Here is a 21,771-nt window from a genome sequence, read left to right as displayed (position 1 = left end):
AGTTTAGAAGCTGAAGAAAGTGGTCAGAGCACCACCTGCTGGTCAGAATCTGGCATAACCCCCCCATCTCTGTCAGCTCGGCTGCGTATAGAACTAACTGATCATAAAACCCACCGTGGTTGATTTTAATTTTTTAATTTGCATTTGAATAAAAACTGAAACAATAGCAGTACAGTATACATATTTCATCAGTTCTCAACATAGTCTGTTTTTACCCATAATAAAGCTATGGTACTTGTTACTAGTTCAGTTGCCTAGGAGATACTGATGTAATGGGTTACTATGGCAACAGCTGGTCTCTTGAAGGATTGTAAATGATAGGGTTGGCAGAGTTCATAGAGACACATGTTAAATGATTAATTTCATGAGCTTTGTACCAACTTACTTCTTTATGTGAAAAACTAATAGTGAGACCTAATATTTTTAACTTTTTAAAATCTGCCATCAATAATGTCCTTTTATTTACTTTAAAAGAATCAAAGGATAAATAACTCCCAGTCGGCTCAGTCATTGGCTACCCCAGTGGTTTCCGTAGCAACTCCTACTTTACCAGGACAAGGAATGGGAGGATATCCATCAGCCATTTCAACAACATATGGTACTGGTGAGTAGCTTTGCTATGTGCAAATATTACAGTAAACACTTCTTTAAAAAGCATATTTTAAAAGTTATGTTCTTTACCCTGTAGGGAGCTTGTGTGGTGCCTGTGTCCAAAATGCACTGTACCATTACTTATGCTTTCCTAAGGCAAAGTGATTGTCTACAGTGCTCTTTTCTAAGTGCCTGGAAGTTTTATTTACCCAAAGTGAGTTCAAAATGTCAAGGACATTGAGCTACTATTTCTTTAGTGTAATAAAAAGCTCACTTTATTGAGATTTTTAAATGAGAAAAAAATTCTAGACCATAAAACATGTGCATACTTTACACTTTTAAACAAAGTTATGTAATAAGCTATAATTGCAGGATCTATTACTTTAAACCTTTTGTGAAATCCTTACTTGGGTGAATAAAATTCTTCTTTTTAAATTAAAATTATCCCTGGTGTTTTATTTTCTTCTTTTCTCAAATCAAAACCTTTGACTCGATGATGTTTTTTAATTGAAAATGTTTAATTTTGTTTGCCATTGGACAGTTTTCAAACTAAGTGTTTCTCCTTGCTCTCCTCTTCATCCCTTCCTCTAGAGTACTCCCTGAGCAGTGCAGACCTGTCGTCTCTCTCTGGCTTCAACACTGCCAGTGCTCTTCACCTTGGCTCAGTAACTGGCTGGCAGCAGCAGCACCTACATAGCATGCCACCATCTGCCCTCAGTCAGTTGGGGTAAGCAATATTTATGTCTTTCTATCCTAACCAGAGACGGTGTTTTTAAATGATGAAGGCCTGTCTTTAACAATGTGCTTTCATATCCACTAAAGGGCATAGAATTGAACCTCTGTGAAAGACACTTTCAGATCACATGTTTCAAGTAGCTTAGATATCACTTCACATGGTTTTTACATGAATGTGAAGCACTAATATTTAGGTACAGTCTTTCCTTCATGCGTGAGACTCTGTTTCCTTCTAACGTTCTGTCAGTGAGATGGAGGTTTGGATTAGATTTCTGCAGGGTTAGGTTTTTTTTGGAAATTTTGAAAGTATTTATAGTTATGATTCTTTACATTTTTTTGAGCTGAGCTTCTCACTTAGCACAAACTACATAATTTCCTCTAATATGAACCTAATGTTCATAGCATCAACTGTTGAATTTCTATATAGGCTTTAAATATGTATAATGTATTCATAGTATAGTTGTCTAGTTATATCCATTGTATTAAAATATATGCGCAAATACTAATTAACACATGCAATACTAATTACTGAATTTGAGTATAAAAATAACTTTTGTTGTTTTCTGGTCAAAGTATGTATCTTTCTGCCCCCTTGTGGTAGCTTTGAGATGCATCTTTGTCATAGAAATGACTTCTGTCATTTATCTATGGAGAAACTCAAACTCTAAAATGCTCTGAATCCACAATTTACACTCTATCTTGTAGCAATTAAACCAGGCACGGCATTTTAATTTGAAATAATAATTACAGAATTCAGTTAGTCTTAGAAAACAAATAGGACATAACTACTTAAAGATGAATTTTTATATTTTAGAAACATCCTACATACCCATCCCACTTTTGGTTTTCTATTGAGCTATTTTAGTTACAAATTAGTAATATTATTTAACTAGTTTTGTATCTGAATGCCTAGGAAGGTCTATTGATTCAAATACAAGTCATTAATTAGTACTATGACTTCATTGTTCCTGCCTTCTCCTCTCCCCTCCCCCACTGCACTTCATTTGGGATTGATGTAACATAGATCAGAGTTCTAATATACCATTCAAGAGTCGCTTGCTGTGGCTGTACCACAGACAAATCACTGTCACTGAAAATATACCCTTCATGTGCACAATAAGACAAATTCACATGGCATTATGGCTATGCTTTCTTGAAAGGGTGCTGCCATTAAAGATGTATGAAATGTTGGTCAACAGTGTTCTTCTTAAGACATTTAAACTTTCCCTCCAGCACTAATTATCTAGGTAGATTCTAGATGCAATAGCTTTTTCTGGAAATTATCACTAAGTACATAATACTACCCAGACAATTTTACATATACATACATACACAGCGTTGTACTGACCTACTTGTCAACAATAAGGGGAACTGTTCATTTCTAATGTTTCACAGAATTCACCCATCATAACACTAAATTCCATCCCCAGCCCCATGTCAGAAAGCCACATGACCAGCCAGATGTCTCAGTGGGTAAAGGTGCTTGTCACCAAACCTCCTTAGCAGCCTTGACAGCCCGACTTTGGTGGCTGGGACTCGCGTGGAGAAAGAGAATCAACTGTTGTGGGTGGACCCGCGCTTGCACCCACATACACAGAACAAACAAATACGTAACACAAGATGTCATGTCATTTCATTTGAATGCCGTTCTTCTGCTTATAAATGATGCCAGATCATTTTTAATTATGAGGGTATACACATATTTGTTATTTTGACCACACACACAATTTAAAGACCTATCACATGGGGAAAACATAATTCTCTACTACCCTTGAGCGAGAAGGGAATGAGTGGTACCCCAAGAATAAAGGAAAACCGAGTTCCATCAGCCAAGGATCCCCCTTTTTCTTTCAAAACCAAATCTTCTTGTGCAAAATATTTGAATTTAGTCTATGAACTGCAGTTGTACTTAGTCATTCCCAGACCTCTCACATTGATAGACTGAACAAGCCTATACAGCTCCACAGTCAGCACCAGCACCTGCCCCTCCCTCCTCCTCTGTCCCCTATACCACCTCCTCCTCCTCTGTCCCCTATACCACCTCCTCCTCCTCTGTCCCCTATACCACCTCCTCCTCCTCTGTCACCTACACCACCTCCCTCCTCCTCTGTCCCCTATACCACCTCCCTCCTCCTCTGTCCCCTATACCACCTCCTCCTCCTCTGTCCCCTATACCACGTCCTCCTCCTCTGTCCCCTATACCACCTCCTCCTCCTCTGTCCCCTATCCCACCTCCTCCTCCTCTGTCCCCTACACCACCTCCTCCTCCTCTGTCCCCTATACCACCTCCTCCTCCTCTGTCCCCTATACCACCTCCTCCTCCTCTGTCCCCTACACCACCTCCTCCTCCTCTGTCCCCTATACCACCTCCCTCCTCCTCTCTCACAGCAGCTGTTTATAAGGTATCTTCAGATAAGCTACCTCATCCCCAACTTATAACTTGTATGTAAAATTAAGTATATGGACTGCCTTAATTCCTTACAACAACGGTTCTCAACCTGTGGGTTGAAACTCCTTTGGGGGGTCGTGTATCAGATATCCCGCATATCATCTATTTACATCATGATTCATACCCATAGCAAAATTACCATTTTGAAGTAGCAATGAAAGAATGTTATGACTGGGGTCACCACAACATGAAGAACCGTATTAAAGAGTTGCAGCATTAGGGAGGTTGAGAACCCCTTGCCTTAGAGAATGAATCAGGTAAAAGGATCCGTATGTTTTCCAAGTCAAAGGGTCTCACAGATTTGTGCTTAGAGCTCTTTTTTTTTTTTTTTTTTAGGTAGATACTGTATTTTAAGCACAGAATGGGATAGATTTTTAGCTCTACCAAAGTCGACTTCCAGAATTCTAAAACGACTACTGGAATTCTCTCAAAATAATGACATATAATAGAACTCTTCCTATTTGTCCATGAAAACAAAGGTGTCCACTTGGTCCCTTCCAGCAGCGTCTGCAAGGCCAGGCTTGAGACACTATGTGGTGTCTATTTTGTATAACAAAGTTAGACAAGAAGCATACACTAATGGTATGTAGGAAGAGACATTCCTGGTGAAGGGACTCACCATTTTAGAGACACAGCCCTTGACCTTTAGGCCCTCTTTTGATTGCTGGCTAGAAAATGACAACCTGTTTTCTGTAAGTCTGCCCACTCTCTTTGTTGATGAGAGTACTCAATACATGCCGAAAGAGGGAGAGAGAAAGATTAGTCAGACAGAGATTACTTTTAAAAGTTAGGCTCCATGGGCTGTGTGTGGTTCCAGTCTTATTCTGCTCTATATAGTAAGTTCCAGGTCAGTCAGAGTTACAGAGTGAAACCCAGCCTCCAGGGGCAAGAAAAGGTGAGGCTCAGAGACTGGAGAGATGATGGCTTAGCAGCTCAAAGTGTGGCTGGTCATGCAGAAGACCCAGGACACTCAAGTCAGGTGTTCACAACTACCTGTAAGGCTAGCTCCAGAAAATCCAATGTCCTCTTCTTGCCCCACTCCGCAGGAACCTGCAACACACATGCACAGACTCACACAGAGACATACACATACACACATAAATAAAAATAAAAGGAATCTTTAAAAAAAAATCAGGCTCAGATGAGCCTGACGGGCACAATGATTCCAGCATCTAGGAGACCAAGACACGAGGATTAAAAGTTTGAGGCCAGCCTGGCATACCAAATGAGACTCTATTTCACAGAGGGGAAAAAAGGTAAATGTAGTAGGGAAACCTAATTTTCTCGAGGTGATAGAGTAAGAGGAACTTACATAAAACTATCCATATTTTATTTCTGAATGATTTGGAGGAAGAGTAGTTTTCTCAGCTTAAAACCCCTGTGTAGTGGATTGGAGCTAGCAAAGAGGACCTGAAAAGGTACCCTACACACCTGATCCCTCCCCGCCCCTCCTCCTGCCTTAATTCCTTAGAACAACGGTTCTCAACCTGTGGGTTGAAACTCCTTTGGGGGGTCGTGTATCAGATATCCCGCATATCATATATTTACATTATGATTCATACCCTTTCTCACCCACTCACACCTGTAGCATCTCACAATTGTCTATGGCTGTATTTTGTTCTCAAGAACAGACTAGCATATGTACAGCTGAATGATGTGAATGCTGTTATTTCTTGTGGAGAAAGCCCTCCTTTGACGGCAGAGATTAGCCGCTCCATGTTGTGTCCTGTGCTCCAGGGAAATGAAGCGGAGACTAAGAGACCATTTATATCCCTTTCCTGTAGAGTCAGTCCCCACAACTACACAGCTCAGAACAAGCTTGTGCATACATTTAGTGGCAAAGGAAATCCCACCACCAGATAAGTGGTTCCAGTTAGAGAAAAGAATCACCAAAAGCTGTTCCGTCTTTTGTGAGGAACAAGATGCAGCTAAACTTCTACGTGGCCATTGATATTGGGAACTGAGGCAAATAAAAGGGTAGTTCATCTTTCAGATGACATTAAAGAAACATCATTTTGCTCATACTACTTTGAATTTAATTTATGTGGATAAGTTACCCATACGACCCAACTCACCAAGTTTTTAGAAATTTCCCGTTCTGCTATGTTTAGAGAAATGCAGGTTAAATGTCAAAGAATGAGGAAAAGTATTTATTGATGTGTCATTTCCAGGCTCCTAATTGACATTCATTATTAAGCACTTGTATGATCCATAGCAGAAGCATTTAATTAAACATTAGTGAAATGGTTTTTCTTACCCAGAGCCAGGAAAACTCTTTCTTCCAGAAATCAAAAGAGGATTTCCTCAAACATCAAAATGAATCATTAAGTAACTTTGAACCAGTATAAAATTGTCAACCATTATGGAGCCTTTGAAATACAGGTGTTTTCCTGCCCCCATCTCAATATATTCTTGATTTAAAGATGATTTAATTAAAAGTCTTAGAAAATTAGAGAATTAATACAAACTAAAATAACAAGCTTCAGATAAATAGTTCCATGAATAAACTGAGATTGAAAACCATGTGCACTGGGATTGGGATCTTGGTCTGAGTGGTCGGAGGGCCAAAGAAAGAAGGGCTGATTAAAGCAGCAGAGAATTCTCTTTATGTTGTCCTCCATGTTAGCTCATCTATTAATAAGAGGAAAGTAATTCCTTGCCAGTAGGTGGTGCTTTTGTATAAAACATTACTCAATGATAAACTCGTTTCTAACTAATTTTATATCTCTGTGCATCCTAAACCCATACCACATCTCCCGAAAGGCCAGCCCTGAGTTATTCCAGTTTTCTCTGAAATATACTCACATTGTTTCCCTGCTCAGAAAGACACATCTATTTCTCCCCATTAGGAAGCAGTATGCTTACATACATGAATAGGTAGGCTTCCTTTCTTTTGTTTAAAATCCGTGTGTCTGTGCAGATAATTATTTTCTGTGAATACCCCTCAGTTAAAGCGACTGCTGTACTCTCTCGACAGTGTAGTTGGGTCACCTTGGCTCTGACTGTGGATGTCAATGCAATCAGAAGGCAGGAACAAGAACACAGACATCTTAAAGTTGATGCAAGGTGACCACAGTTTGCCCTGATCCAAGTCAGTGATTGCCAAGCTCTACTTAAAGGCTTAATGCTTCTCTCTCCAGAATATCATGTCTAAAGTCTCTCAGGAAACACCCTTTGGAAATCAGTAAGGATTAGTATCATAGTAATAGCACACTCCCATTCCTTAAGAAACAACAGATTCACCAAATAATATTAGTTATAAATAAAAGGAGCGGCCCTAAGTACTCCATCATTACTACTGCTTAGCCAGAGTAAAGTTAGAGGAATCAGGACTACAGACAAGATTTTCATCCCAGACAACTGCAAAAGATAAGATAGTCCAGTTAGGCATCAGTTTCAGTGAGATGTTTTTAAAACAGTATTTAAATTTTTTGTAGATAATATTCAGTCCTTTTCCCCTCCTTTGCCCTCCCAAGCTTTACATGAGATATATATTTATTCTATAACATCTGTTATGTTCTATTCATTTGAAATTCAAACTGTTCACTTTCCCTTAGTACTGTATAACTCCACTTGTATGGGAATATTAATTGAAAGGAGAGAGAGCTTATATCAATATCAGTTTTTCAAAACAACACAGGCATTAGTAAACCAAGAGGGCCTGGTTCAAAACCAAGCACCATCCCCCAGGGCTTAGAAAATGAAAGATTGGAAATCATACAGAGAAAATTCCATGAAGACAGAATGACTCTTGTATCATGTCTTAAACCTTTATGAAAAGGCAGTCTATATGGTTTCAGTCTCTTAGGGGCGACAGAGAATTCATGAGGCCTGGGCCAGTTAAGTAGAGTGTTAACCACTAGGCAGAGGCTTTCTCAACTGCTCTAGGCAGCGACAGCCCTCAGTGCCGAACTGCGCTTCTCACTCTGGGCGTGCCCTGGAGTGTATGCACGTCGTTAAGCTGATATGTTTGTAATGTGAGTTCCTGGGGCCTGCAGGCCTCCTCCATCTGTAACTGGGTTTCCTTTCCTCCTACAGAGCTTGCACTAGCACTCATTTATCTCAGAGTTCAAATCTCTCCCTGCCTTCTACTCAAAGCCTCAACATCAAGTCAGAACCTGTTTCTCCTCCTAGAGACCGTACCACCACCCCTTCGAGATACCCACAACACACGCGCCACGAGGCGGGGAGGTCTCCTGTTGACAGCTTGAGCAGCTGCAGCAGTTCCTACGATGGGAGCGACCGAGAGGATCACCGGAACGAATTCCACTCCCCCATTGGACTCACCAGACCTTCGCCGGACGAAAGGGAAAGTCCCTCAGTCAAGCGCATGCGGCTCTCTGAAGGATGGGCGACATGATCACATTATTACTTAATAGTTTTTTTTTTTTCTTGCAGTGTGTGTGTGTGCTATACCTTAATGGGGAAGGGGGGTCGATATGCATTATATGTGCCGTGTGTGGAAAAAAAAAAAAACCCGTCAGGTACTCTGTTTTGTAAAAGTACTTTTAAATTGCCTCAGTGATACAGTATAAAGATAAACAGAAATGCTGAGATAAGCTTAGCACTTGAGTTGTACAACAGAACACTTGTACAAAATAGATTTTAAGGCTAACTTCTCTTCACTGTTGTGCTCCTTTGCAAAATGTATGTTACAATAGATAGTGTCATGTTGCAGGGTCAACGTTATTTACATGTAAATAGACAAAAGGAAGCATTTGCCAAAAGCGGCAGATCTTTACTGAAAGAGAGCAGCTGTTATTGCAACATATAGAAAAATGTATAGACGTTTGGACAGACCCGGCAAGGGGTGGCCATTGGTAAATGTTAGGAACATGCCCGGTCACCTACCATCCCGAGGACGCTCACAAACCTGCAGGTATATCATTGGCGTATGGCACTCATTCAAAAGGATCAGAAACCATTCAAAGAGGACCATACCTACTTTAAAAGAAAAGAAAAGAAAAAAAGCAAAAGCAAAAACAAAAACAAAAAAAACAAAAAAACAAAACAAAACAAAAAAAAACAGTGTGGCGTTTGAGAGCTAACGTATTTAATTAAATAAATAAATCTGGGTCTGCATCTCTTATTAAATAAAAAATATAAAAATATGTACATTACATTTTGCTTATTTTCATATAAAAGGTAAGAAAGAGTTTGCAAAGCATTTGTGGCTTTTTGTAGTTTACTTAAGCCAAAATGTGTTTTTTCCCCTCAATAGCTTCGCTAATATTTTAAACAGTCCTGTAAAAACCCACAGAGGACTTTTTGTATAGAAAGCACTACCCTAAGCCATGAGGAACTCCATGCTTTGCTAACCAAGATAACTGTTTTCTCTTTGTAGAAGTTTTGTTTTTGAAATGTGTATTTCTAATTATATAAAATATTAAGAATCTTTTAAAAATCTGTGAAATTAACATGCTTGTGTATAGCTTTCTAATATATATAATATTATGGTAATGGCAGAAGTTTTGTTTTCTTAATAGCGGGAGGGGGGCATATTTGTGCAGTTGCACATTTGAGTAACTATTTTCTTTCTGATTTCTTTTACTCTGCATACATTTTATAAGTTCGAGGTCAGCTGTCAAAAGGATAACCTGTGGGGTTAGAACATATTACATTGCAACATCCTAAATTGTTTTTAAAATGTCAACAAATTTCTGGGTCAACTGACATCCATTGTATATACTAATTGGTTTCTTTCAAACTATTTTTTTTTTTTTGCATTTTATCAAAAGCAGGGCCCCTTTCAGATCTCTCCATTTCACCACGCATCTTGGAATTCAGTAAGTTCATATCCTAACTTGCCCATATTCTAAATTTACATAGTTCATGTTCAGCCTTGAATTTGATGTTTCTTAGAAATATGCCCAGAGTAAGAAGCTGTGTTGGGTCACATGTCCTGCAAGTTGGGCCCTAGGAACAAGAGATGTGAGTTTACTTGGTGGATAAGTTACAGATTTCTGTAGAGGAAAGGTGTGAAAGACCGGGTGCTAGAAAGAAGAGAAACAGCTAAAGGGATAGCTACTTGTCATCCACACTCATGATTCTAACTGACCCATTCTAACTGACACTCTCGTCAGCAGTGTAGGACTGTTGGACAACCTGGTGTGGCAGGACCCCATGTCACTTCTATACAAAGCATGTGTGCCATCTACTCTTCCTTCAGTAAAGAGATTTAATAGCCATTTCAGGAAATCCCATTAAAAAAACTTCTCTATGTCCCTTTTTTTTATTTTCAAGATAATTTAACTCTTGTCTAATATTTGTGTGCAAGGGATTAATTTTCAGACCCTTTAAAAGTGAGTGCCATAGAGAATCAATATATAGTGTTGAAGTGATATTTCAGGCTAGGAAATTATTTCCTTCTCGTGGAATGTGAAGATCTGTCGATTCATCTCCAGTCATCAATACTGACAAGCAGAGCAAAGACTATTGTAATATCAGCTCTGCTCGGTCGTGTGTAGGACACGTTCATCCAGTTATTTTTATTTCCTTCTACCTGCATAGTTACTATGTGTTTCTCACTGTAAAAGGCTGCCGCTGGGTGGCAGAAGCCAAAAGACCTTATTAACGAGGCTCTATTTTTCTTAACTTGATCTGCAATCCATAATTAGACCACGATGCACCTTTGGTTGTATCCGTATAGGATGCTAGCCTGCCTTGTAGTAATGTTTTATATATTTAAAACAAAATAAAGACATTGATCATTTCATATATATCCCACTACTAAAGGTATCCATGGAACATGAAGACTAGTATTTATGCAGAGGAAAAACAGGAAATCATCCCTACAAATATGGTTATCTATATACCTGTTCTAATGTTTGTGTGTGCACACAAACATGCACATGAAGTGAAAAAAAGCATCAGTCATTACTTCACTCTAGACTTAATTCCATCCTGATGATTCATGTTTATAACTTAATATATATTAAATATGCAAGCATATCACAAATGTTCTTGGTCATTTCAAAAATGCATTTGTTTATCAGTATCAATAGAATCTTGCCAGCGGGTGGGAAAGGGTCATATAAAAATATGAAGAAATAGCCATATTGAATTTTTACCTGCCATTTGCCTCGGCAACAAAGCAAACGTGAGTTTCTAATGCTAAAGATAGAGTAAGCTAACGTGCCAGCAGAGGCCTCCGCTATTTATTATAGCAGTTCTGACCATAGTTTTTTACAAACTCCCGAAGAACAGACTCACTTGAAAATGGACGCCAGTCACCTCCTTCCCACTACTGATTTCAAAGCAGTAGCAGATAGCGAAGGGGTAATCTAAGAATTTTTAAAGAGGATTCAATGAGAAGCACAATTTTCATTGTGGCCAGTCACATTCTATGAACAGTCACTGTCTATCTTTATGCTTCTGCCTTTTCTGTAACTCACCACTTATTGTATCTGCAAATCAAGTATGGTTTTTAATCACAGAAAGTCCTTCGTATCCAGGGGTCTGGGGCAGAGCTCTGAGGGATTATTATTTGACATTACCTGGCCTAGAGTAGTAGCATTTTAGACAACATTCATCATTGCAAGTAGGAAAACTGTAAGTGGCATTATTTCACATGGCTGCAAGTATTGTTATACCTAATCCTATTTTAAAAGAGTTTTGGTAACAGTAAGCTGAACAAATACTGGTAATGGTGTTGCAGTCTGTGTGAGCTGCACAACCTGTATACTGTACGCATTGATGTGTGGAGGCTGTTTATTTCAACCTTTTTTAAAATTGTGTTTTTTAGTAAAATGGCTTATTTTTTCCCAAAGGTGGAATTTCACGTTTTGTAATGATGAATATGAAAATGCTTGTCATCTTTAGATCATTTAAAGGTTAACTAAAGTGAGAATTGCAAAACAAATCCCAATACACTTTCTAAAAGCATGTCTGCCCTCTCTCACCTCTCTGTGTTTGTTTTTTGGCATACTTACCCTTTACCTTAGAGATACCGTTTTTTGCTCCCTCAATCCCTTCACTTGTTTTTCCCCCCAGAGAGTAAATGCTTTGTATTTCTTTCTTTAAAAAAAAAAATTTGAAGAAGCCACTTGAACCTTCAATAAAGGCTGTTGCCTAGCATGGCATACTTCATCTGTTCTCATTTGTACCATCTGCTACGGTGTCGTCACTTGTGTGGCGCTAATTTCCTGCCGCTACAGATCTTTTGAAGATTGCTTGAATACTGGTGTCTGTTAGACTGCTTCAGACTACAGATGTAATTAAAGGCTTTTCTTACTATGTTTTAACCAAAGATGTGGAGCAATCCAAGCCACATAGCTTCTGCATTAAATTTGTCCATTTTGGTTATTTCCATAATCGGGTATTGCATTTCGCCTTCCCTGTTCATACCTCAAATTGATTCATACCTCAGTTTAATTCAAGGAGGTTTGCTAAGTGATGGATCCTGTTGTGTTTGAATGCAGTGGTGTACTCTGGCAGCAAACAGACCCGGGTCACTGTAGGCAGAGGACTTGGATTGCTTCAGATGGTTTGCTGTATCATTTTTCTTCTTTTTCCTTTTCTGAGGACTTGTTTCCATTCAATGAGAGTAATTAAAAATAGCTTGTAAATGAGGGCATACAAGCATTTGCAACAAGTATTCCAACAGAGGCTCACAGCGGCATAAGCTGGACTTTGTCGCCACTAGATGACAAGATGTTATACCTAAGTTAAACCACATCTGTGTATCTCAAGGGACTGAAATTCAGCTGTCTGTAGTGAATTAAAGTGGGAAATTTTCAAAGTTTCTCCTGCTGGAAATAAGGTATCATTTGTATTTTGCAGACAATTCAGTAAAGTTACTGGCTTTCTTAGTGACGCAGTGTCCGTGGTGCGTTCTTTTTGCTGTTCAAATTTATTCCACTTTATCGTGTTTTTTTAACTTATCCCCAAGCACAAATGAGCTTTCTCAGTTTTCAGCTCAAAATATATGAAAAGATGGATATGTGTGGGAAGGTGTGAATTGGGTAACAGTTCTGAAGATAAGGGAGTACTCAGCCAGTGTGGGAAGTGGAAGCTTCTTTCTCAAAGTAGTTCCATGAAGATCTTTGCTTGTCTGTTGACAGAATTTCCCAGGGTCTTTATGAAAGGCATTACCATGAAATAAATTATTGTTTTAACTAAAATGTATAGAAAGTGTTTTTCAGAAACCTTCCTTTTTAAATCAAAATACCTTTGTTAAAAAGTTGGAAACATAGGCTTATATCTAAATATTTGAGTAAAGCAGTGGATTCACATATTCTTAAAACTACAGATTATATAAATTAGCATAATCCAATTATAATTTCTCCTATGAGTGTTCTTTAAAGATCAATATGAGTCAGTGTAGCAACTGAAAGGGAGAAAAAGGAGCCCCTGCCAGGCAACTGGACAGTTTGGATTTTTGCACTAACAGTGATTCTTTGTCTGAAAAATGAAAAAAGAGTACCTCAGTGGAAATTTTGCACAAGGCTCCAAAATCAGCACTACTTTCTTTAACTGATTTTCAGCAAACATTTATTAAGCAACAATTGTCTGTGACTCCTGTGCTAGCTTCCAGGATTCGAGAAGATGGAGTCCCTGCTTCCAGGAAACTTACAGACTAATGGGACGTGGAAAGTGTTTTCAGAGGAGCCTCAGAGAGGAATGCCTTGACCATCTTCAGAGGACAGTCCCCGAGTGTAGACACTTTGAAATCTGGTTAGCTAGCTAAGCCTTGCCCTTTCGTTTTGAAAGGTGGGCAGGATTAATAAAAGCTCAGGAAGATCAAGCAGGCCAACTTCATGACCCATGGCCCTGCCCTGTGTTGACACTAATGCTCTGTCCTCACCACTGTGGAACACAATAATGTTATCTGTGAGCTTGTATTCTGCAGGCAAGTACAGTGGGACAGCAGAATATGTGTGCAAACCAAAGACATGCACAGGAAAAAGAGAAAGGATTTGCATTAATACCTTTAACAAAAGATAAGTTTTCGTGCTTTTTGTTGTTGTTGTTGTTTTAAGACAGGGTTTCTCTGTGTAGCTTTTGGAGCCTGTCCTGGAACTCACTTTGTAGACCAGGTTGGCCTTGAACTCACAGAGATTCACCTGCCTCTGCCTCCCAAGTGCTGGGATTAAAAGCGTGTGCCACCACCGCCCGGTGGTTTTCCTGCTTTTATAATAAGGAACCTCACTTTTTTACTTTCCACTGAGCTCTGCAGTCATGATACCAGCCCCAGGTGTCCTACAAAGCAATAAATACCCAGACACTCAGCAAGGAGAGCAGGATACAGACACACAGGAGTTGTAGCCCATTCTATTTCAATTAAGAGAAACCATGAGTAAAAACAGAGATGGAAGGGAGAGGGGGAGGATTAGCTAAGGGCTTGATTCGATCATACCTGTGGGTTGAAGGACTCAATTAACACTGGGTGGTAGTGGCACATGCCTTTGATCCCAGCATTTGGGAGGCAGAGGCAGGCAGATCTTGAGGTCAGCCTGGTCTACATAGTTCCAGGACATGAGTTCTAGGATAGCCAGGACTACCCAGAGAAACTTTGTTTCCCCCCCAAAAAAAAAAAATCAGTTAACTATGGGTGTTAGGCCTGGGCCTCTAAATTCTAACACTCCAAGAAGCAGAGGCAGGTGGATCACTGTGAGTTTGGTGAGTTTGAGGCCAACCTGCTCTACTTGCTTATTTCCAGGCCAGCCAGGGCTACATAGAAAGACCATGTCTTAAAAGAGAAAAAAACAATCAGTTGATTAATTTATAAAAGAGTTGTCAGAATTCAGAAAATGTTAGGTTACTGGTTGGTGCAACATTACATTAAGAATCTTAAAAGTTTACATATTAAATTATTAAGATCCTGGTTATCACAAATAGAGAGGCTATCACTTTGTGAGACAATAGTTACTTCAGTGTCCAGCATGTTGACTTTGACTTATGTCCATGAGACTATTATAAATATAAGCCTAAACTCAGGGTATCAGTTAATGCAGAAGATAGTTTTGGTTGTTCCTAGCAGAGAAGATAGTGAAGCCACACCTGTAAGTAAGCTTGTTGAGGAATGAGAGGAATGAGTGGGGTGGCCTAGAGGAGGAAGTGGCAGAGAGAAGATCTGCAGAGATGAAAATAAACAGCGAAGAAGTCAAGAATGAACGCTCAGACAACATGGAAACGGAATCTGTTGCTGTCAGAGAGGATCCAAGAAACTAATGCACACACAGCTGTGTCAAGGACTGTACCGGGGTCACAGAGGAAGAAGATAGAGTAGGGAGCATTTTGCTTGCTGTGAGGAACAGCATAACAAAGACAGCCTTTTGAGGAGCTGTTGTGGGAGGCAGGAGAGGCCGAAAGAGATTGTCTGGCAGGTATTACCAAATTTCAGGTAGCAAGTATGAACTAAACTCAAAAGGTTTGGTAACTAAAATAAAAGCTAGCTTGGATGCCAGACATGATTGCACACACCTTCAATCCCAGCTCTCACAAGACAGAAGCAGGTGGGTCTATGTGAGTTCTGTACCAGCCTGGTCTATATAGCAAATTCCAGGCCAGTGTTACATAGTGAAACCCCATCTCAAAAACAAAGCAAAAGAAAAAGACAGCTGAGTGGTTAGCAAAGTCAAGGACCAAAGGAAGATCTTTTAACACAGCAGATGGTATCTAAGCCATGTACAGGACGGGAGACAGAGGATACAGAAGCCATCCTCTCCAATGACTAGAAACTTGTACCATGTGCCCCCAAAGCCCAAACTGGATGGGGTTTCTCTATGCCAATGATTTTGGGGTATCTTGGTTAAATACAGTTATTAATGTTGACCATGAAAACCTATCTGGCACAGAATATCTGAATCTTTATTTTGTAAATTTAAAACATCATTTTTCCAATTTCACTTGACTATTGCTCTGGCATTTTCTTATGGGTTACCCCTGCAGACTGACTTCTAATCAAGAGCAGTGATGAAAGAATGAAGTCAGTTTCACTTCCTCGTTCTGTATCTCCCTGCACTTCTAATTGTCTCTACTTCCTGAAGTAAATATCTTCAGCACCCCAAATGGGGCTACTCTTTAATCTGCCCATTCCGGGTTCCTCCTGGGCACTTTTGATTAAGAAGCAAGAGTTAAGAAAAAGCATGAAGTTCATTGCTGTGGGATGGTCTGTATGTCAAGTGTGTTGCTGATTGGTCAATAAATAAATCACTGATTGGCCAGTGGCCAGGCAGGAAGTATAGGTGGGACAAGGAGGAGAATAAAGCTGGGAAGTGGAAGGCTGAGTCAGAGACACTGCCAGCCACCATGATGAGAAACAGCGTGTGAAGATGCCGGTAAGCCATGAGCCATGTGGCAAGGTATAGATTAATGGAAATGGATTAATTTAAGATATAAGAACAGTTAGCAAGAAGCCTGCCACGGCCATACAGTTTGTAAGCAACATAAGTCTCTGTGTTTGCTTGGTTGGGTCTCAGCAGCTGTGGGACTGGCAGGTGAGAGAGATTTGTCCTGACTGTGGGCCAGGCAGGAAAACTTTAGCTACAGTTCACAGTTTGGAGTCCTAACATGTAGTTTCTGGATTTGATGCGGCCCAGGCCAGGTCATCGTCCGTTCGCTCACATCCCCAGACTTGACTAACAGACTAAAGAAGAACCTGCTTCCCTGATATGACCACTCCTAGCCGCCAGCTTTTGTTCTTGGCCAAATGGAAAGGATGATAACCTTTAGTGCAAATACCAGACTGAGTGGGATAACACTGAGGAGCAGTGGGACCATCCCAGGTTAAAGAGAGAGTAACTAGGAGAGCCCCAGTTCCAACACTACAAAGCCAGTGGGTGGCACAGGGCCCTTGTCATCTCCCCTGTGTGGACCTCCCTTCCACAAAAAGAAAATAAGTCTGTCCTTGGAGTTGCAGCAGCAGGGGCAACCTGGGAAAGCCGAAGAGAAGCTGATGGGTGGCAGATACCAACATGTACCCACTCTTTTCCCTGTGATGGACCTGACCTGAATTTCCCTAGTTAGGATAGGAAGTTACATCATGCAGTATTTCTATCTTCTGATTGAAAATCAGTCCAACTTTGCTCCTGATGAGTGAAGTAATACTTCAAGTTATTTATTCTCTTTAAACATTGGTTTTCTGTGCCTCACGGGGTCGATCACCGCCTCATGTGGCTAACTCTGAAGCTCAAGGAAGATCATTATGGGAGTTGCTCACTAAAAAGGTCAGAATCTCTATATTGTATATTGTTCCGTCACACCCCATAGAAGACTGGTGAAAGTAGACTGAGTTTTCCTATGATCACGACTACAGTGTGCTCTTTTTTTATGTCCTTTGGGATACCGAATTTATTCTCCAAAGACCATTTGGTGTGGCCCCGCTATATTAATGTTCAAAACCTACTTCTGCTCATGGAGAAAGTCATGCTGCATAGGTATTAAAGCTTCCTGCTGATGATGCTAAATGCATCACACATACAAACATCCCTAGACGTATCCTGTGAGTTTTGCCATTTACAAATAAGATTCGGCTTGCATATGCAAACCACTTTGTATCCTAAAGTTTGAGTGTGTACTAATTTTGACTAGAGTATAGGAGAGGGGCTTGTCTGTAAAGGAGTGCTGAGGTAAATTGTGATATATCTATGTGATGGAATACTCTGCAATGTGGTGGGGAGGGGGGTCTTCTATGTGTTGATATGAAAAAATTACCAGAACACATTGCTAGATTTTTTTTTCTTCTGTCTTTCTTTCTGTCCTGGAACTTGCTTGTAGACTAGGCTGGCCTCAAACTCAGAGATCCTCCTGTCTCTGCATCCCAAGTGGTGAAATTAAAGATGTGCACTACCATGCTCAGCAGATTTTTTCTTCAATGATGAAGCAGTGTATAGAGTATGCTGAATTTTAGATAAGAAAAGGAAGAGGAAGCTACTAAATAAAGAAGAAAGAAAGATACACAAAAAGGCCGTACAGTAGTTACCAAAGTGGAAAGGTGGAGGTAAAGAAAAGAATGAATGAAGAGAAAGATTGATGATGTACACTGTTAAGTGTAGTTTTTATTTATTTTTTTTATTTTTTTTAAAGATTTATTTATTTATTATGTATACAGTGTTCTGTCTGCACATATCCCTGAAGGCCAGAAGAGGGCACCAGATCCCATTACAGATGGCTGTGAGCCACCATGTGGTTGCTGGGAATTGAACTCAGGACCTCTGGAAGAACAACCAGTGCTCTTAACCGCTGAGCCATCTCTCCAGCCCGTAGTTTTTATTTTTTAACTATGTGAACATACTACTTATTTTGAAGAAAGGCTTCCAATTTCAGGGAGAAAAAAAGCCTTCCCCAAAGCCACAAACTACACAATCCAGTGAAAGCGCTCACACTGGAAAGGGCTTTGGTAGATGCTATGGTTGGAGCAAGGCTCAGAGTGGCTCGCTTGCCTCCTAGAATCTCAAAAGATGAAAGGAAAGGCTTCGGATGTCATCTGAGAGTGACTGGACCCCACCCTTAAAAGTGGGAGTTTGATTCTTTACTAACTACACTAGCTGGCCCAAGAACCTCCACTAACCAGTCTCCTGATTAACTCACAAGTATTTTCTTTGACATTTCCCAATCACCTATCTGCAGTTTTAAAACCTAGACTCGGAACTCATCCTATGAGGTTTAATTACTCCCACTACTCAAGAGTCTATGAATCCTATCTAGATACATAATATTAAGAATTTAAAATATAAGGCCTTAGCAAGGTTTCTTGGAACTTACAGCTGCTGTTTTCGCTGCCAGTGTAACCTGTTCCCGTCGGTGACACATTCAGCTCTAGTATTTGAGCATTCAGAATATGTCATCTTCCAACCAAACCAAACTGGTGGGAACTCATGGACTGTGGACCAATAGCTGTGGAGCCTCCATGGAACTGGACTAGGCCCTCTGCATAGGCGAGACAGTTGTGTAGTTGATCTGCTTAAGGGGCCCCCCTGACAGTGGGATCAGGACCCACCCCAGGTATATGAACTGACTTTTTGGAGCCCACTGCCTATGGTGGAACACCTTACACAGCCTTGGTGTAGGGAGGAGGGGCTTGGACCTGCCTCAGCTGAGTGTATCAGGCTCTGCTGAATCCCCATGAGAGGCCTTGCCTTGGAGGAGGTGGGAAGGGGGGGGGGGTTGTGGGGAAAGGCTGGGGAGTGGGAGGAGGGAGGGGAGGGGTTTTTGCTGGGTATGTAAAAAAATAGAATATTTCTTAATAACAATATTGACAAAAAAGAATATGTCATCTTCTCCAACTTCTGTGTCCTTATCATCAAGCTAAAATAGTAGGGAAATGATGTTACTGTCTGATACTTCGCAATTCATCCATTACATTTCCAAGGTAAGTTTAGAAGGCTCGAAATTGTGTTTTGTTCCTACACATTGACCTGTCCTCCGCATGTTCCATCCTGGTGTCTGCACTTTGTGTGGACAGTTTTGACCTTTAAAACGTATTAAAGAACTTACTTGACCAAATCAAAAGACACTTTATTTACTTCCGAATTCTACAAACAATAAATTAATAATATATCTGCCTTCTCTTCCCTGAAATCATTATCTGATGAATGTATTTGTTTTGAGTGGGATCATTAAAAAATGATTCCTAAAAATGATTTCATCTCCCTAATAGTATGTCCTCTACAAGGTCTACTTTAACATACTTCACAAACCTCAGACTTCATCTCATTTATTAAAGCCCAGGTTTTTCTTGTCTTTAATAACAGTTTTATGAATGCTAAAAGAAGTTGTTACTGTTGAAATGTAGATTCAAAAGATGAGAGACATGTTTTCTTGTGCTTCTGTTTTACAGTTTCTCAAAAGTAGAAATTTATATGCAAAAGTAGAATCTAGAATTTAAAATTTATATATGACTAGTTACATATGTCAGAATATAACTAAGTAGGGTGCTAATTGTGATTATAATTACTAAAAGCCACTCAGTTCTCATAAGAACTATGTTGAGTGAGTGAATGGGATTCAGAGACTGTGAGAATATGCTTCATTGTTCAATTTGTATGAGCTCAAGAGCAGATAAAACTAGTCTGTGTTCATAGACATCAGAGCATTATGCCTGTGCAGACAAAGTCAATCTATATTCATAAACATCAGAGCATTGATGTCTGTGGAGATGGGAATTGGCAGAAAGGGCACAAAGAAACTTTCTCACTTACTTAATTGAACATTTAAAATTTCTGCATTTGTCTCTATGACTTTCCTTAGTTAAAAATATATGTGAGCTGTGTGGTGGTGTCACAGGCCTTTAGTCTCAACACTTGGGATACAAAGGCAGGAGAATCTCTGTGAGTTCGAGGCCAGCCTGGTCTACATACACAGTGAGTTCCAGGACAGCCAGGGTGGTTAGACAGAGAAACCCTGTCTCAATAAGCCCACATGCGTACATATATACATGAAAGGGCTGGAGAGATGGCTCATTAGTTAAGAGCACTGGTTGCTTTTCTAGATGACCTGGATTTGAGTCCCAGCACCCACATGATGGCTTTCAATCATGTAACTTCACAATTGAAAGAGGGGGCTCTGTCTCATCTGGCCTCTGTGGGCACCAGGCATACATGTGGTACACAGACATACATGCTGACCAAACACGCATTCTCATAAAGAACAAAATTTAGAAAATAATTTCAGAAGCATATATGCAGAAAGCGCTCCAATTTAGAATGCCATATGAAATAAGTAGAGACTCATACTCAAAAGGGATTTCTGCTGAAGTTACTAGAACTTGCTTCAATACATTAATCATTATTCTTCCATTGAACATAGATTCAAATTAAAAGAAGGAGTTCACTTTGTTATAGTTAGCAGCTTCCTTGATTTAAGTCTAGGCTCATGGTGGAGTTTTAGGCATTCATGAAGAAGTAATGGATAAGTGCATAAAATATATTCATACTGAAGATGTAAATTTTAGTGTGAGGCTCCATAGCATCCATTTCAAACACCAATTCTAGAACTGTATAGAAGTTTACTGAGTTGTATAAACTTTGAGTCAGGTTAATTTGGGTATGTGAAGGTATTATTTATTTTCAAGTTTTTAATAATAAAGTTCATAAAATTAAAATAAGGAATTATACCACTTGGTGGCAAATGGATGAATGGAGATCATCACCGTAGGTGAAAAAAGCCACCACAAGCCTCCTCCACATCCCCTGAAAAGCAGCACATGTCCTCCCTCACATGCATAAGTTAAGGAAAAAGAAAGAAGAGTGGCAAGAAATTAAAAGGGGAATTACAAAGAATGTAGAGAGAAGAATGTAAGAAAGAGTAATAAACAGGGTAGTTGTGATCATAATACATTATATGAATTATAGAAATGTACCAAAACTCTTTACACAAGTCCTGTTCATCAATGAAAAGAAAATTCTCAATAAAGCACTAGTTTTCTTAAATGCTTTGGAAATACTCCGATGCAACATTGTTTATTATTTTACCATAGATAAAGAAAATTACTTCAGTTCACTCCCAGTCAAACACTAAAATAGCATAGGTGAATTAGTACAGTTACATTGAGACTGACTGTGTCATGCCATGACTCACATCAAATAAATCAGCTACTTCAACGGTGATGTTATTATTACTCCAGGGCAATGAATGAGTTTTGAATACTGTGCAGTTGAAGTTCTTAAACCACATTCTTATCAGTTCCATGCAACATGATGTTAAACTTCAAAACAGAGAATAAGAGAGTCGGAATGCTTGTCTTTTGCCTATAGATTATAAAAGAAAAAAAGAGCCACTTATTTTTCTTTCTGGGGACATTAAGTAAAGCTTTGACACATGCAATACCAAAAGTGACAGTCATTGAGGCCAGTTATATTAAAACCACTTTCTTACAAAATTGGTCATTTGTCTACCTATCCATGAGGGTCACATAGAGGACAGCACAAATGAAAATAACGGGCTCAGGTGCATATTAAGTGAATTTCACTTTAGTGAAATCAAGTACAAGATCTCTCTGCTTAAGTACTGTGGGACTACGAGTGGAATTTCATGAATGCATGAGTTTCGGGGGG

At 39.7% G+C, this 21,771-nt stretch overlaps 1 protein-coding gene and 1 long non-coding RNA gene across 13 annotated transcripts in view; one reads left to right on the top strand and one right to left on the bottom strand.

Annotated features, from left to right (window-relative positions):
• The window catches only part of Mef2c (myocyte enhancer factor 2C), a 148,023-nt gene extending 135,434 nt beyond the window's left edge, over positions 1–12,589 (top strand). For 3 of the 5 annotated variants that reach the window (XM_052743657.1, XM_052743658.1, XM_052743656.1), the window contains 3 exons: positions 475–604; positions 1,183–1,318; positions 7,814–12,589. In XM_052743657.1, coding sequence (XP_052599617.1) covers positions 475–604; positions 1,183–1,318; positions 7,814–8,135 — 588 coding nt within the window. In that variant the 3' untranslated portion in view covers positions 8,136–12,589. The remainder of the gene's footprint in view (positions 1–474; positions 605–1,182; positions 1,319–7,813) is intronic. The other 2 variants (XM_052743660.1, XM_052743659.1) reach the window with 1 other exon arrangement.
• Positions 1–21,771, bottom strand: part of LOC128113754 (uncharacterized) — a 67,679-nt gene that overhangs the window by 18,839 nt on the left and 27,069 nt on the right. For 4 of the 8 annotated variants that reach the window (XR_008219624.1, XR_008219623.1, XR_008219625.1 and 1 more), the window contains exon 3: positions 21,296–21,465. This is a non-coding gene — a long non-coding RNA (uncharacterized LOC128113754). Of the gene's footprint in view, positions 1–4,768; positions 4,826–21,161; positions 21,466–21,771 lie in introns of those variants that run through there. The other 4 variants (XR_008219627.1, XR_008219621.1, XR_008219622.1 and 1 more) reach the window with 2 other exon arrangements.

This window comes from Peromyscus californicus, unplaced genomic scaffold (assembly GCF_007827085.1).
Source record: "Peromyscus californicus insignis strain IS unplaced genomic scaffold, ASM782708v3 Scaffold_18__1_contigs__length_77618521, whole genome shotgun sequence".
Classification (NCBI taxonomy): domain Eukaryota; kingdom Metazoa; phylum Chordata; class Mammalia; order Rodentia; family Cricetidae; genus Peromyscus; species Peromyscus californicus.
This window is presented reverse-complemented; position numbering and strand designations above follow the sequence as displayed.